Source organism: Nicotiana attenuata, chromosome 2 (assembly GCF_001879085.1).
Source record: "Nicotiana attenuata strain UT chromosome 2, NIATTr2, whole genome shotgun sequence".
Taxonomy (NCBI): domain Eukaryota; kingdom Viridiplantae; phylum Streptophyta; class Magnoliopsida; order Solanales; family Solanaceae; genus Nicotiana; species Nicotiana attenuata.
This window is the reverse complement of record NC_031990.1, coordinates 46,232,333-46,249,879: the sequence shown is the minus strand read 5'-3', so window position 1 is coordinate 46,249,879 and position 17,547 is coordinate 46,232,333. Positions and strand designations below refer to the sequence as shown.

At 42.9% G+C, this 17,547-nt stretch overlaps 1 protein-coding gene across 1 annotated transcript; it reads right to left on the bottom strand.

The window, feature by feature from the left end:
• Window positions 1,140-2,743, bottom strand: LOC109219143. Its single transcript, XM_019383576.1, has 6 exons — window positions 2,485-2,743; window positions 2,377-2,379; window positions 2,213-2,271; window positions 1,855-2,101; window positions 1,695-1,798; window positions 1,140-1,571 (listed from the first exon to the last, which is right to left on the bottom strand). Exons 1-6 carry the CDS (start codon window positions 2,741-2,743, stop codon window positions 1,140-1,142), a joined length of 1,104 nt encoding a protein of 367 aa, XP_019239121.1.

Below are 17,547 nucleotides of genomic sequence, written 5' to 3'. Positions count from 1 at the left end.
TGTGAAACGTGGAAGAGCAAAATTGGGCCATTGGGTTTTGGGGTTGTTTACGTTCATAGATAGGTGCATCCACATCTATGACTCTAACCGTGGAGCTATTAGTGATAGACTTGCTTTGGATGCTGCATTACCTTATGCAATTCTGATACCTTACTTCTTGAAGAGTTCTGATTTTTATGTCAAGAAGAAAGGCATTGATTGGAACAATGGTGCATATACCGATAAATCCCATTCTGATGCTTTGCAGATTAATCTGGTTAATAATGTGCCCCAACAGATCAAATGGTAGGTTTCTCAATTGTTTTACTATTTTACTATTAGTACCTATTTGAATCTGACTTGTTTCTTTTTAATTATAGTGATTGTGGTGCTTTTGTTGCTGGCTTTGCTGAGTATTTCATCCTTGGTAAGGAAATTCGAAAAGATAATTTTGACATTGAGCCACTTAGCACCAGGTGGGGATCTCTGTTGTGGGATTATGGAAGGAAAAAATAATAGTCCGGTGCAATTAGTGGTGATGAAATCACAGGGAGACTTTTCAGGAAGAGGAAGAGGGGACAACCGAGAAAGTAGTTCTATTTTTTCCATTTTACTGTAGTTTTTCTATGTATCAGGAGTTGTTGCCTAGTTTTGTCTAAGTACTATTCTGCTACTTGTGAGATAACCTTAAATGATATTATAGATGTTTTTATTTTTGTGTAATTTATGGTAGTCATTACACATTGTGGCTGTGAATGAATTATATTTTAACGAATATTTCAGTTGCTTTTGTCCTTTAACAAAGTATGTATTTTCATTATGGTTGCAGTTTTGTTAATGTAGCAGGGTTTATACATATGTATACAATAATATACATAGTTATACAAATATATACAAACTTATACTCTCATTTATACATCTGTATACATATAATACCATTGATTGTTTGCAGTTCTGTTTTGTATTTCTACAATCTATCAATATATTTTGCACCATTAAAAATAGCAAGACACTATTATTGGATAATCAAAACATGTATAATGAAACATCTCAATTGCTTGTGAAACTTAACTACTCAACATTTGTAACTCTATTGTATGTGAAACTTAACTACTCAACATGACAACAAATGTAATAGGAAGTGTTATGTTTTCAACTATTTATTTTGGTCGATTCCTACATGTTTTTCTATTGTGACCACCTTGTCCACACACAGAACATGAAAACGCCTTCTTAGACTCTTTCTCTGAAGCAGGTTTGAGTCTTTCCTTTCTTGGCCTTCCTATATTCCTTCTCCCTTTAGGTGGTAGGACCACATCTTCCAGCACCTCTGTTGGGATTACCCATAAACTCTCATCTGGCATCGGATTCACTGGAAATTCACAAGTTCTAAGGAGTTTATCCTTCTTGTAGTAAAAAGAGCAATACTGGCCAGGTTTCAGCTGCTGGTTCTTCAAAACCGCCCAAGCATACGGACATGGAAGTTCATCCATTTGAAATTTTCCGCAACTGCATGTTCCCTCTTCAAGGCACACTATGGTTCGCCTTACCCCTTCAAACACAGTATATAACTGACCCGTAGCAGGCCTCACCTGCAAATTTTTTTTTTAAAGTTAAAGAACATTATACATTATTATACAGAGTTATACATCCTTATACAAGCAGTAAAATGCAAGTCAGCAGTGCCAAGCATAATAATATTTGATTCATTTTACCGTCATTTGCTCCGATGCAATCAGATTTTCCCGAAGGAGTTTGTCGTACTTTTCGCCAAGCTCTGTAGATGTCTCCATTGCACTTTTCTGTTTTTGTTGTTCCACTGTTGTAGCAAATTTGTCATGTACTCCAGCAATCGCATTACTGGTAACTCTCTACCATCCTTGTTTGCTGCATTAATTGACTCTGCAATATTGGAAGTCATTACCATCGACATTTTCACTTTGGAATATGCCCTAGACCACCTTTCGTAGCCAATTTCGAACAAGTAAGGCTGCACCGTCGGATTAATTTTGCACATCACTGTCATATGGTACTTAAACTTCTCTATCGTGTAAGCTCTAGCCAAAGCAAAGAAGATATCCTTCAATTGTTTGTGATGTTTCTTGAATGTGCGCTTTACATTCTGCCACAAGTGAAACATGCAAATACAATGTGGTACTTCTGGGTACACAACTTTTGTGGCATTGAAGATGCTTTTATTTCTATCTTAAACTATAAACATCCCTTCCCTAACTCCAAAAGTACCCTTTATCTGGACAAAGAACCACTCCCAAGATTTGTTATTCTCTGAATCTACAATTGCATATGCAAGTGGAAGGATTTTTCGTGTTTATACAAAATAGATATTAGGATTCAGACAATTATGCAAATCTTATACACAATTATACAACTTTATACCAACTGCAAATTTTATAAAAACAGCAGCTGTGAAATCCTATACACTTTTATACATGAAACTACAACATTATACAAACTGCAGAAACAAGGTAGATGCAGTCAACTCACCAGCTCCATCCTGTGTGCAAGCAGTCAATATGATACCCTTATATGCTGCTTTAAGGAAACTTCCATCAATAACCATTATCGGTCTGCAATGCTCCCAGCCCTTGATAGATGCATATAGCAAAACATATGCATAAAGAAAGCATCCATCTTCTGATTTGTGCAACTTTGTAACCGTTCCTGGATTTGTATGCTCCAACATATAAAAATACTTCGGCAACTCCTTATATGAATCACTCGGAATCCCTCTTATCATTGCCATTGCTATCTCTTTAGCTCTCTGTTACGACCCCAGTTCGCCCTCCGTGAACTATCGTGACGACACCTAGTCTCTACGACTAGGTAAGCCTAACAATGCGGAAAATAAACTAAACTTGCGGAATAAATAGTCTAAAGCCAAAATAACTGAAGGAAACAATGTTTAAATGCCGCTCGGCATATATACATAACTCCTCAATAAATTTGATTCGCTATACCAAAACCCGGAAACTCACGGATCCACAAGCTGAGAAAACACGACATAGCTCTAATCTCCGGAATGTCTAACAAGAACAGAAAAGTACAGAAGGGCTAAAATACTAAATGCAGGAATAGAAAGAGACTCCCGGGTCCGCGGACGCGGCAGATATACCTCGAAGTCTCGTAGAATCGCCCCGCCTCAAGAATGGTAAGCCTGAGTAGAGGTACCTGGATCTGCACATGAAAAAACATGCGCAGAAAGGGCATGAGTACACCACAGCGGTACTCAGTAAGTGCCAAGCTTAACCTCGGTTGAGTAGTGACGAGGAAGGTCAGGGCCCTACTGAGGTTAAATAAAATATAAGGGTTAACAGTGTGAAATAAAACAGTCTAAATAAGTGCAACGGTAAGAAATAGCATAGAATTGAAAGAACAACAACTAGAACAGAGAAAAACAAACCACGGAAAGAAATACAGCTCAACACAGAGATAACAACCGGGGCACCTTCCAGGATACCGTCCTGTAGTCCCAATTACAATTATCCAGTGGATCTCCCGGGATACCGTCCCGTAGTCCATCATATACGTGTCCGATGGATCTCCCGGGATCCTGTCACATAGTCCAACTATCAATGCACGGGGGATCTACCGGAAATCCCGATTCGTAGTCCCCAAATATAAATACCCAGTACTGGGGGAATCTACCGGGTGCATTCCCGTAGTTCCATATAACTGTGCAGGGGGATCTACCAGGAATCTAACCCGTAGTCCCGAGTAAATGTACAGGGGGATCTACCGGGAATCTAACCCATAGTCCCAAAGTAAACAGACAAGGGGGAGCTACCAGAATCCCACATCCGTAGTCCCAATGTAAATACACAGCAGCAATAGGAGAAATGCTCAGAAATATCAAACTTCATATTAAGGCAAACGAATAGTCTAGCTTAGCATGCTGCACAGAGTTCAGGTAAAGCAGTTAACAAATAAGGCAATTTAATCACTTAGACATGCTTTCCTTAAGCTATCACAGGCTTAAATAGTACAAGCAGTAAAATAGGAAAGTAATCATACTAGTAGTACTTAATGAAAAATCGGATTTTCAACAATTAGCATAAGTACGCACTCGTCACCTTACGTACAAGGCATTTCAGTTAACAAATATACCAAATTCTTAGGGAAAAGTCCCCCACGCAAGACAAGCCACTTACCTCGAACAAGCGCAAGTCAACCCGAAACCACGCTTTTGCCACGAGTATCCGACTCCAAATGGCCCAAATCTATTCAATTTAATTGCATATTATAAATAACACCTCAAGTAACTGATTCCATAATTAAATTCTAAGCTAATACGCGAAATTAGGTAAAATGACCAAAATGCCCCTCATGCCCACGTCTCGGAATCGGGTAATTTACATTTTCGGAATCCTCATACTCTCACGAGTCTATGCATAACAAGAACACTAAAATCGGAGTTCAATTGACCCATCAAATTTTCATTTAAAGTCTCTTAAATACCAAGCTCTAATTCTTCAATTGTTGGTCTAGACTCCATGATTTACTAGGTAGATTTCACATTAGAAACGAGTTTTAAGACCAAGAATCTTACCTCCAAGCGTTTCCCCTCGAATCCTTCTTCTATCCCCTTCAAAGAGCTCCAAAAACGATTAGAAATGGTGGAAATAAACCCCCAAGTCGCGGAACCTCTTTTAAAATAATGCCCAGCAGTTTCCGCATCTGCGGTACCGCTTCTGCGGAACAAATGTCGCATCTTCGATTTCCCACTTAAAGGCCAAAATCGCATCCGCGGCCCTTTACCCGCAGGTGCGGTACCGCTTCTGCGGAAAAATATACCGCATCCGCGGTTCCTGAAGAGATGGCCAAAATTATGCTTCTACGGCCGCTTAGCCGCTTCTGCGGCGCCGCACCTGCAGAACCCAAACCGCAAGTGCGGTTATGACAGCACCAGCAGCTGAAGCTGCAACTTAAACTCCAAAATTTCCTCCGTCAACCAGCCGAATTCACCCCGAGGCCCCCGGGACCTCAACCAAAGTCACCAACAAGTCACAAACCACTACCCAAACTTGTACCAATCCTTAAAACACCTAAAACAACATCGAAACCTCGAATTAACCATGGATTTAAGCCTAAGAACTCCAAAATCCTCAAAAATACGCTTTTGATCAAAAAGTCTATCAAACCTCGTCCGAACGACCTGAAATTTTGCGCACACGTCACATTCAACACTACGGAGCTACTCCAACTTCCGGAATTCCATTCTGACCCTCGGATCAAAATCTCACTATCGAACCGGAAACTTTAAAATTCGACCTTTCGGCATTTCAAACCTAAATTAGCTACGGACCTCCAAGACACAATCCGACCATGCCCCTAAGCCCAAAATCACCCAACGGAGCTAACGGAACCATCGGATTTCCATTCCGATACCGTCTTCACACTTTTTCGACTACGGTCAACTTTCCAACACTTAAGATTTCATTTAGGGACTAAGTGTCCCATAACTCTCCGAAACTCAAAACCGAACGTCCCGGCAAATCAAAATAGCAGAAATAAACTTGGGGGAAGCAGTTAATAGGGGATCGGGGCGTTAATTCTTAAGACGACCGGTCGGGTCGTCACATCCTCCTACACTTAAACATTCGTTCGTCCTCGAACGAGCATAGAGACATACCTGAAGTAGTGAAAAGATGAGGGTAACGGCTGCGCATATCCTGCTCGGTCTCCCAGGTCGCCTCCTCGACCGGCTGACCCCGCCACTGAACCTTCACTGACACAATGTTCTTTGACCTCAGCTTTCTAACCTTCCTGTCCAATATTGCCACTGGCTCCTCAACATAGGATAGATCCTTGTCCAACTGGACTGAACTGAAATCTAACACGTGCGACGGATCACCGTGATACCTCCGGAGCATCGAAACATGAAATACCGGATGAACTCCTGCCAAGCTGGGAGGTAAGGCAAGCTCATAAGCAACCTCCCCAACACGCCTCAATATCTCAAAAGGGCCAATAAACCTCGGACTCAACTTCCCTTTCTTCCCAAATCTCATAACGCCCTTCATAGGCGAAATCCGAAGCAGAACCCGCTCTCCAACCATATAGGAAACATCACGAACCTTCCGGTCCGCGTAACTCTTCTGTCTGGACTGGACTGCACGGAGCCTATCCTGGATCACATTAACCTTCTCCAAAGCATCCTGAAAAAAGTTTGTTTCCAATAGTCTAGCCTCACCCGACTCAAACCAACCCACTGGGGATCTACATCGCCTACCATATAAAGCCTCATACAGTGCCATCTGAATACTGGACTGATAACTGTTGTTGTAAGCAAACTCCGCCAATGGCAAGAATTGATCCCAAGATCCTCCAAACTCAATCACACACGCAAGAAGCATATCCTCAAGAATCTGAATAGTGCGCTCGGACTGCCCATCCGTCTGAGGGTGAAATGCTGTACTCAACTCTACCCGAGTACCCAACTCATGCTGTACGGCTCTCCAGAATCGCGATGTGAACTGAGTACCTCTGTCTGAAATGATAGAAACTGGAATACCATGCAGACGGACAATCTCCCGGATATAAATCTCCGCCAACCGCTCTGAGGAATAGGTAGTACACACAGGGATGAAATGCGCGGACTTGGCCAGCCGATCCACAATAACCCAAATGGCATCGAACTTCTTCAAAGTGTGTGGGAGCCCAGATACGAAGTCCATGGTGATCCGCTCCCACTTCCACTCCGGAATCTCTATCTGCTGGAGCAATCCACCCGGTCTCTGGTGCTCATACTTCACCTGCTGACAATTAAGGCACCGAGCTACAAACCCAACTATATCTTTCTTCATCCTCCTCCACCAATAGTGCTGTCTCAAATCCTAGTACATCTTCGCGGCACCCGGATGAATGGAATACCGCGAACTATGGGCCTCCTCTAGAATCAGCTCCCGAAGCCCATCAACATTGGGTACACAAACCCGACCCTTCATCCTCAATACTCCGTCCTCGCCAATGGTCACATCTCTGGCATCACCATGCTGAACCTTGTCCTTAAGGACAAGAAAATGAGGGTCATCATACTGCCGCTCCCTGATACGATCAAATAAGGAAGACCGAGAAACTACGCAAGCTAGAACCCAACTAGGCTCCGAAAGATCCAATCTCACAAACTGGCTGGCTAAGGCCTGAACATCCATCGCCATAGGCCTCTCTGATGCTGGTAGATAAGCCAAACTCCCTAAACTCTCCGCCCGGCGACTCAAAGCATCGGCCACCACATTGGCCTTGCCTGGGTGATACAGAATAGTGATATCATAGTCCTTTAGCAACTCTAGCCACCTCCTCTGGCGCAAATTTAGATCCTTTTGCTTGAACAGGTGATGCAAACTCCGGTGATCAGTATATATCTCACAAGGCACGCCATACAAGTAATGACGCCAGATCTTCAAGGCATGAACAATGGCAGCTAACTCAAGATCATGGACAGGATAATTCTTCTCATGTATCTTCAACTATCTGGACGCGTAGGCAATCACCCTACCGTCCTGCATCAATACCGCTCCAAGGCCAATCCTCGAGGCATCACAATAGACCGTATAAGACCTCGAACCGGTAGGCAATATCAAAACTGGGGCTGTAGTCAGGGCTGTCTTGAGCATTTGAAAGCTCGCCTCACACTCTTCCATCCACTGGAACGGAGCACCCTTCTGGGTTAGTCTGGTCATAGGGGCTGCAATCGATGAAAACCCCTCCACAAAGCAACGGTAGTAACCCGCCAAACCAAGGAAACTACGGATCTCTGTAGCTGAGGATGGTCTGGGCCAACTCTGCACTGCCTCTACCTTCTTCGGATCCACCTGAATAACCTCTCTCGAGACCACATGACACAAAAGCGCCACGGAATCCAACCAAAACTCACATTTTGAAAACTTTGCATATAACTTCTTTTCCCTCAGAGTCTGAAGCACTGTCCTCAGGTGTTGCTCATGATCTTCCCGACTCCGGGAATACACCAGAATGTCATCAATAAAGACAATGACAAAAGAGTCAAGATATGGCCGGAATAAACTGTGCATAAAATGCATAAAGGTTGCTGGGGCATTGGTCATCCCAAATGACATAACAAGGAACTCGTAATGACCATACCGAGTCCTAAAAGCAGTCTTCGGGATATCTGGCTCCCAAATCTTCAACTGATGGTAACCTGAGCACAAATCAATCTTAGAAAACAACCGTGCGCCCTAAAGCTGGTCAAACAGATCATCAATACGAGGAAAAAGATAACGGTTCTTCACTGTAACCTTGTTCAACTGGCGACAATCAATACACATACGCATAGAACCATCCTTTTTCTTCACAAACAAGACAGGAGCACCCCAAGGTGTTACACTGGGCCGGATAAAACCCTTATCAAGCAAATCCTGTAACTGATCCTTTAACTCCTTCAACTGAGGAGGAGCCATACGATCCGGAGGAATAGAAATGGGCTAAGTGCCCGGCAACAAATCAATGCCAATATCAATATCTCTATCAGGCGGCATGCCTGGAAGATCAGCTGGAAACACATCGAAAAAGTCCCGTACTACTGGAACTGAATCAACTGAAGGGGTATCAATACTGACATCTCTCACATAGGCTAGATACGCGTGCTACCCCTTCTCAACCATACGTTGAGCTTTAAGGAAAGAGATAACTCTACTGGGAGTGTGATCTAAAGCACCCCTCCACTCAACACGCGGCACAACTGGCATAGCCAGCGTCACGGTCTTGGCGTGACAATCAAAAATAGCATAATGGGGCGACAATCAGTCCATGCCCAAGATAATATCAAAGTCTACCATGCTGAGCAACAATAAATCGGTCTGGTCTCAAAACCACTAAGAACAACCAAACACGACCGATAAACGCGGTCCACAACAAGAGAATCTCCCACAGGAGTAGAAACATAAATAGGGGAACTCAAAGAATCCCGAGATATGCCCAAATGCGGAGCAAAATAAGAAGACGCATAAGAATAAGTGGAGCCTGGATCGAATAGAATCGATGCATCTCTGTGACAAACCAGTATAATACCTGTGATGACAGAATCGGAGGCAACAGCCTCGGTACGTGCAAGAAGGGCATAGTATCTGGCCTGGCCTCCCCTTCTAGGGCGACCTCTACCTCCCTGACCTCCACCTCTAGCTGGCTGAGCAGGTGGGGTGGCAACTGGAGCTGTAACCATAGCCTGAGAACTCTGCTGGGCACGCTATGGCTGAGAAGTCTATGGAGGTGCACTCCTACCAAGCCTAGGGCAATACCTCACCACATGGCGTATGTCACCACACTCAAAGTAACCTCGCGGCTGACATGGCAGTGGAAACTGTGCGGTACGGGTACTCCAAGACCCCTGAACACCTGAATCACTGTGTGAAATCTGAGACGCAAACTGAGCTGGCTGACCCACAAAACCTCTACCATGCCGTACTCTTCCTCCAAAATAAGGACCAGTGGGTCTCTCCAGTCTACGAGGCCTCCTCACTCTCCTATGCTCTCTCTCCTGACCTCGTCTGCCCTCTCTCTCCTGGACCCACCTGTCCTCTACTCAGCGAGAGGTCCTCACCACCCGCTGAACTGGGGCCACAGGCTGTGTCGCTATGACACCTGAAACCTGACCAACGGAGCTCTGGAGCGGGGACGACGGGAGTCTGGGTCCCTCCCCTGATCTGGGAAGTAGTTGGTACAACCTGAATCAACCCTGCCTGAACTAATGTACCAAACATGCTCAGGAACTGTGTTAATGTCTCTTGAAGTGCTGGAGTCGTAGTAGCAGTAGGCGTATCCGGTGCCTGGGCTCTGGCTGGAACTGCTGGTGGCTCCTCGGTGGCAGCTCGCGCGGGTGCTCTGGATGCACCGCGTGCGCGTCCTCAGCCTCTACCCCGGCCCCGACTTCTGGCGACTCTCGCATGGGCGCGGGTGCTTGATCATCTCTGGTAGCGCGTGTCCTCACCATCGGTGAGAGAATAGAAGATAGAAGTTTAGAATTATGATATCAAAAATCTCGCACGACATGGAATTCAAACGAAGTGGAATTTTCCTAACGGTTACATAGCCTCTCGTAGATAAGTACAGACGTCTCCGTATCGATCAGCGAGACTCTAATAAACCGGCTTGTGATCCATGACTCCTATGAACCTAGAGCTCTGATACCAACTTGTCACGACCCCAGTTCGCCCTCCGTGAACTATCGTGACAGCACCTAGTCTCTACGACTAGGTAAGCCTAACAATGCGGAAATTAAACTAAACTTGCAGAATAAATAGTCTAAAGACAAAATAACTAAAGGAAACAATGTTTAAATGCCGCTCGGCATATACATACAACTCATCAATAAATCTGATACGCTATCCCAAAATGCGGAAACTCACGGATCCACAAGCTGAGAAAACACTACATAGCTCTAATCTGCGGAATGTCTAACAAGAACAGAAAAGTACAGAAGGGCTAAAATACTAAATGCAGGAATAGAAAGAGACTCCTCGGTCTGCGGACGCGGCAATATATACCTCGAAGTCCCGTAGAATCGCCTCGCCTCAAGAATGGTAAGCCTGAGTAGAGGTACCTGGATCTGTACATGAAAAACATACACAGAAAGGGCATGAGTACACCATAGCGGTACTCAGTAAGTGCCAAGCCTAACCTCGGTTGAGTAGTGACGAGGAAGGTCAGGGCCCTACTGAGGTTAAATAAAATATAAGGGCTAACAGTGTGAAATAAAACAGCCTAAATAAGTGCAACGATAAGAAATAACATAGAATTGAAAGAACAACAACAACTAGAACAGAGACAAACAAACTACGGAAAGAAATACAGCTCAACACAGAGATAACAACCGGAGCACCTTCCAGGATACCATCCTGTAGTCCCAATTACAATTATCCAGTGGATCTCCCGGGATACCATCCCGTAGTCCATCATATACGTGTCCGAAGGATCTCCCAGGATCCCGTCCCGTAGTCCAACTATCAATGCACGGGGGATCTACCGGAAATCCCGATCCGTAGTCCCCAAATATAAATACCCAGTACTGGGGGAATCTACCGGGTGCATTCCCGTAGTTCCATATAACTGTGCAGGGGGATCTACCGGGAATCAAACCCGTAGTCCCAAGTAAATGTACAGGGGGATCTACCGGGAATCAAACCTGTAGTCCCAAAGTAAACAGACAACGGGGAGCTACCGGAATCCCACATCCGTAGTCCCAATGTAAATATACAGCAGCAACAGGAGAAATGCTCAGAAATATCAAACTTCATATTAAGGCAAACGAATAGTCTAGCTTAGCATGCTGCACAGAGTTCAGGTAAAGCAGTTAACAGATAAGGCAATTTAATCACTTAGACATGCTTTCCTTAAGCTAACACAGGCATAAATAGTACAAGCAGTAAAACAGGAAAGTAATCATACTAGTAGTACTTAATGAAAAATCGGATTTCCAATAATTAGCACAAGTACGCACTCGTCACCATACGTACAAGGCATTTCAGTTAACAAATATACCAAATCCTAAGGGAAAAGTCCCCCACGCAAGGTTAGACAAGCCACTTACCTCGAACAAGCGCAAGTCAACCCGAAACCACGCTTTTGCCACAAGTATCCGACTCCAAATGGCCCAAATCTATTCAATTCAATTGCTTATTGTAAATAACACCTCAAGTAACTGATTCCATAATTAAATTCTAAGCGAATATGCGAAATTAGGTAAAAAAAAATGACCAAAATGCCCCTCAGGCCCACATCTCGGAATCGGGTAAAATTTACATTTTCGGAATCTCATACTCTCCCGAGTCTATGCATAACAAGAACACTAAAATCGGAGTTCAATTGGCCCCTCAAATTCTCATTTAAAGTCTCTTAAATCCCAAGCCCTAATTCTTCAATTGTTGGTCTGGACTCCATGATTTACTAGGTAGATTTCACATTAGAAACGAGTTTTAAGACCAAGAATCTTACCTCCAAGCGTTTCCCCTCGAATCCCTTCTTCTATCCCCTTCAAAGAGCTCCAAAAATGATTAGAAATGGTGGAAATAAACCCCCAAGTCGCGGAACCTCTTTTAAAATAATGCGTAGCAGCTTCCGCATCTGCGGTCCCGCTTCTGCGGAACAAATGTCGCATCTGCGATTTCCCACTTAAAGGCCAAAATCTGCATCTGCGGCCCTTTACCCGCAGGTGCGGTACCGCTTCTGCGAAAAAATATACCGCATCCGCGGTTCCTGAAGAGATGTCCAAAATTACGATTCTATGGCCGCTTAGCCGCTTCTACGGTGCCGCATCTAAGGAACCCAAACCACAGGTGCGGTTATGACAGCACCAGCAGCTGAAGCTGCAACTTAAACTCCAAAATTTCCTCCTTCAACCATCCGAATTCACCCCGAGGCCCCCGGGACCTCAACCAAAGGCACCAACAAGTCACAAACCACTACCCAAACTTGTACCAATCCTTAAAACACCTAAAACAACATCGAAACCTCGAATTAACCATGGATTTAAGCCTAAGAACTCCAAAATCCTCTAAAATACGCTTTCGATCAAAAAGTCTATCAAACCTCGTCCGAACGACCTGAAATTTTTCACACACGTCACATTCAACACTACGGAGCTACTCCAACTTCCGGAATTCCATTCCGACCCTCGGACCAAAATCTCACTATCGAACCGGAAACTTTAAAATTCGACCTTTCGGTATTTCAAGCCTAAATTAGCTACGGACCTCCAAAACACAATCCGACCACGCCCCTAAACCCGAAATCACCCAACGGATCTAACGGAACCATCGGATTTCCATTCCGAGGCCGTCTTCATAGTGTTCCGACTACGGTCAACTTTCCAACACTTAAGCTCTCATTAAGGGACTAAGTGTCCCATAACTCTCCGAAACTCAAAACCGAACGTCCTGGCAAATCAAAATAGCAAAAATAAACTCGGGGGAAGCAGTTAATAGGGAATCGGGGCATTAATTCTTAAGACGACCGGTCGGGTCGTCACACTCTCCATGCTTTCATGTAGCTCACTTCAATCCCGTGTTGCTTTTGTATGTCCTCTATTATATCATTTGATACTTGTCCTTAACTATACTAGCAATTACACCCGAGGTAGCTTGACGTTGTGTTAAGTATCTTTCACCATAGCCGCATGTGTGATTATTATTTTAACTTCTCACTTTGAATATGTTTGCCTTGAAAACGGCAGAAGATTTGAAACTCCAAGCACAATTGTCATCCATACACATAAGGTGATACCTAGGACTAAAGATCATTCAACTTCTAAATACACTTGTATACAAAAACATAACTACATATATACTAATTTTAATACCTATATACAAATATATACTACTTTATACATATTTATACATATATATAACATAATATACAATTATTTACATACCTTGTTGCGCTTGATCTCTTCACCTTGAATTGGAACCTCTCGCGTACAGCCAAGTTCTTCATCACACTGACAACTGTCTCTTTATCCTTATAAACTTGACCTTCCTCAACAAATTCGTTCAATATATCATCTATTATACCCGTGTTTTCACTAAATTTCTTGTTTTTAATAAATTCGATATCAATAATCTCAGTGCTATCAATTGTGGATACATATCTAGAATTTGAACTTGTAGCAACCAAACAGCTGAAACTTGTAGCAACCACACAACTAGAACTTGTAGCAACTAAACGATTATTATAAATCTCTTTCACTGTCACAAACAAGGGATATTCAATGAAATTCAAGTTTTTCTTCTTTAATTCGATATACACCTTAACACCTGTATCGTTGTAAATCAGGATCGGTGGCAAACCAACATTTGGGAGAAAGTTAATCTCTATTGTGTTTAGCTCACTATCGATCCTAATATGTTCCGAAATAGCTGCAACTAAATTGTTGTAGCTGAATGTCGACTCGATTATTACACAATCGCTGACGAAATTGATAAACTTGTTTTCTTCCCATTCACCACTATGAAGAACGTAAACTGGAAAAATCTCCATCGAACAAAAAATTGAAATAAAAATTGCAGCAAAAATGAAAATTGCGCTGATTTGCAGCAAAAATATTTCACTTTTCGTGTTTGATTTGCTGTTAATTTGAGATGAAGAAGAAATTCTAGGGTTTTTGGAGCTGCATTGATCGCAAGATCTCGTTTTTGTAGATTTGGGGAAGAAGAATGGAAAGAATCAGAAAAAGTCCCGCTGAAAGAAAGAAAATCCCGCTTCTGACTCCCAAAAAACGGAAATAACGCCCCTTTTTCCGGATATGGGCCTCTAATTTTGGGCTACTCAATTGTAAATTAAAATATGGGCTATAAAGTTGAAAAGGAGGCAGCCCAATTGTTTTAATATGAAATTTTTCCTAAATTTATCATCTCACATCCAATTTCTCCTTAAATCAACAATAATAATATACCCAATATATTTTTACATATATGATCGGGAGATGGTAATGTACACATAAACCTCACGCTTACCTCGCAAAATAAACAGACTGTTGCTGTGACGATCCAAAGGGTCATCACCTGTTTTCTCACTCATTCCGTGCTTCCGAGGCCTCGAAAACCTCATTCAGGGTTGCCTCGATTTGCGTGCGCAGTCCGGGCGCGTAGCCGGAAAGCTTAAATATGAACTCCGTGTGAAAAATGCTAAATTTTGATATTAATATGAACATATTTGACTTCGGTCAACATTTTGGGTAAACGGACCCGGACCCATAATTTGACGGTCCCGGAGGGTCCGTAGAAAAATATGGGACTCGGGCATATGCCCGGAGTCGAATTTCGAGGTCTAGAGCCCGAGTAATGAATTTATCTGTGAAATTGTTTTTCTGAAATTATTAAGGAAATTGGAAATGAAATTTGATTAAAAGACTGTGGTATCGGGCTCGTATTTTGGTTCCGACGCCCGGTACAAGTCTTATATATGGTTTAAGCGCTTTCTGCAAAATTTGGTTGAAGTTGGACGTCGTTTGACGTGTTTCGGACTTAAAATGAAAATTTGATGCTTTATGAAAATTTCAAAGAAAAACATGAGTTTTGAGGCTAGATTCGATGTATATGATGTTATTTTGGCAATTTGATCGCACGGATAATTACGTAGGATGTTATTGAGGTTGTATGCATATTTGGTTTGGCGCCCTGAGGGCTTGGGTGAGTTTTGGATAGGCCACGCATTGCATTTTTGAACTGGTAAAGATCTGGTATTTTGGCTTCTGTGATTTTCGCAAATGCGAAGAGGAGACTCGCAATTGCGAGCTCGCAAATGCGAGCTTTGAGTCGCAATTGCAAAGTCTGGGAACTGGGAATAGGATCGCAAATGCGATTCATTTGCTCGCAAATGCGAACATGGGCTGGCGCAAATGCGATCATGGTGCTCGCAAATGCGGAGGGTGTTTGATCGCAAATGCGATCATCTTTTCGCAAATGCGAAGTCCGGCATTGTGCACAGTGTTCGCAAATGCGAACTTGACTTTGCAATTCCCAAGTTAGCAGGTCGGGGTTCGCAATTGCGAACCCCAGTTCACAATTCCCATATCCGAGGCCCAGCAAATTTTATACTTAGTCGAATTTTCATCACTTTTCACCATTCTTTCAAAACCCAAACACCATAGGCGATTTTTCAAGAACAAACTTCATCCCAAATCATTTGTAAGTCGATTTTTACTCAATTCTTTCAATCTTTAACATCATTTAACATGTTTTCCACTTAAAATCAAGGATTTTCATGGGTGAAATTGGGGGTTTTGGGTAGAACCTAGGTTTTCTAAAAATTGGGGATTTGGACCTCGATTTGAGGTCCGATTTCAAACCAAATTACATATCTGAGTTCGTGGGGGAATGGGTAACCGAGTTTTGGTTCGAACCTCGGGTTTTGACCACGTGGGCCCGGGGGCGATTTTGGAATTTTTGGGAAAAACTTTGGGAAATTCATTTTTATGCATTCAAATTGATTCATTTAGTGTTTATTAACGTAATTAAGTAATTTGTGGCTAGATTCGAGCGGATTGGAGGTGGAATTACGGGGTAAAGCCATAATTGAGGCTTGACTTGAGTTCAAGGCTTCGAGGTAAGTGTTTGGTTTAACCCTAGCTTGAGGGAATAGGAGTTGAGTCTTATATTTTACTTGCTAATTGTCGAGTACGATGTATAGGCATGGTGACGAGTATCTATACATTGGTGTCTAGCATGACCGTGAGTCCTTATTTGCGAATAGTTTGGTTGTTGTTATGCCTTCCATGCTTAAATGATGACTTCTATATGTTGTAAAGACCTTGTGAAAGAAATTGTGATCTTGAAACTTAGTGGAGTATTGGCTCGGGTTGAAATACAAATTGTGAAGGTATATGAGATAAGTAACTCTTTGGAGCATTGGCTCAAGTGATAATGTGAACTATGAGATGAAAGTGAAAGAAAGAAAAGAGTTAATGATTCATTCCCTTGCCGGGACGTTGTTGGTTATTGATATTGTACCCTTGCCGGGTTTTTAATTGTTGTTTGTGTTCCCTTGCCGGGATTTTCATTATTGTTTATTTATTTCCCTTGCCCTTGTTTGTGATTGTTGATTGGGTGAGGAAGAGTGTTAAAGCACGAAGGGTGATGCCGTGCACTGTTTGTTTATGGTAAGGAAAAAGTGTAAAGCACGAAGGGTGATGCCGTGCATTGTTTGCTTATTATGAGAAAGAGTGTTAAAGCACGAAGGGTGATGCCATGCCGCACGATGTACCATTCCGTGCCGATTCTATTGATATATGTGAGGAATGAGAGTAAAAGCACGAAGGGTGATGTCGTGCACATGTTATTGCTTGGTGAGGACGAGAGTAAAAGCACGAAGGGTGATGCCGTGCACTGGTTGAATTCTGTTTCATTACGTACTATTGAGTTGTGATGTATTCCTTTATTATTGGACGACTCTTATTTGGAATTTATTATACTCCCCACAGCATGTTTCCCCTCCCATATTGTTTATCTATTTTGTATTTCGATTCCGCTGTATATATATGAAATTGCACAGGTTTATGTGATATTCTGGTCTAGCCTCGTCACTACTTCGCCGGGTTAGGCTAGACACTTACCAGCACATGGGGTCGGTTGTGCTGATGCTACACTCTGTGCATTTTTGCACAGTTCCAGGTTTCGAGCAGCAGCAGCAGCAGCTTTAGTTCGGGAGCATATCTTCAGTCCGGAGAGACCCGAGGTAGCCTTGCAGGCGTCCGCAGGCCCGGCGTCTCCCTTCTATCCTTATATTAGACTATCATCTCTTTGTATTCGGGATAAACAGATTTATGTTTCTTTCAGACCTTGTATTTAGTAAACTCTTAGCAGTTCGTTAGTAATGTGACACCAGTCTTGGGTAGAGGCTATTGTTGATTGTTCCGCGTTTTGATTCAGATTATAAATCAGACTTCCGCTATTATTAAACTTCATGTTCTATATTGATGCTATGAATTGTTAAGATATTTGTTTATTAATGGAAAGGTAATTAAGTTGGCTTGCCTAGCTACCACGAGTAGGCGCCATCACGACCCCGAGGGTGGGAAATCCGGGTCGTGACAAGTTGGTA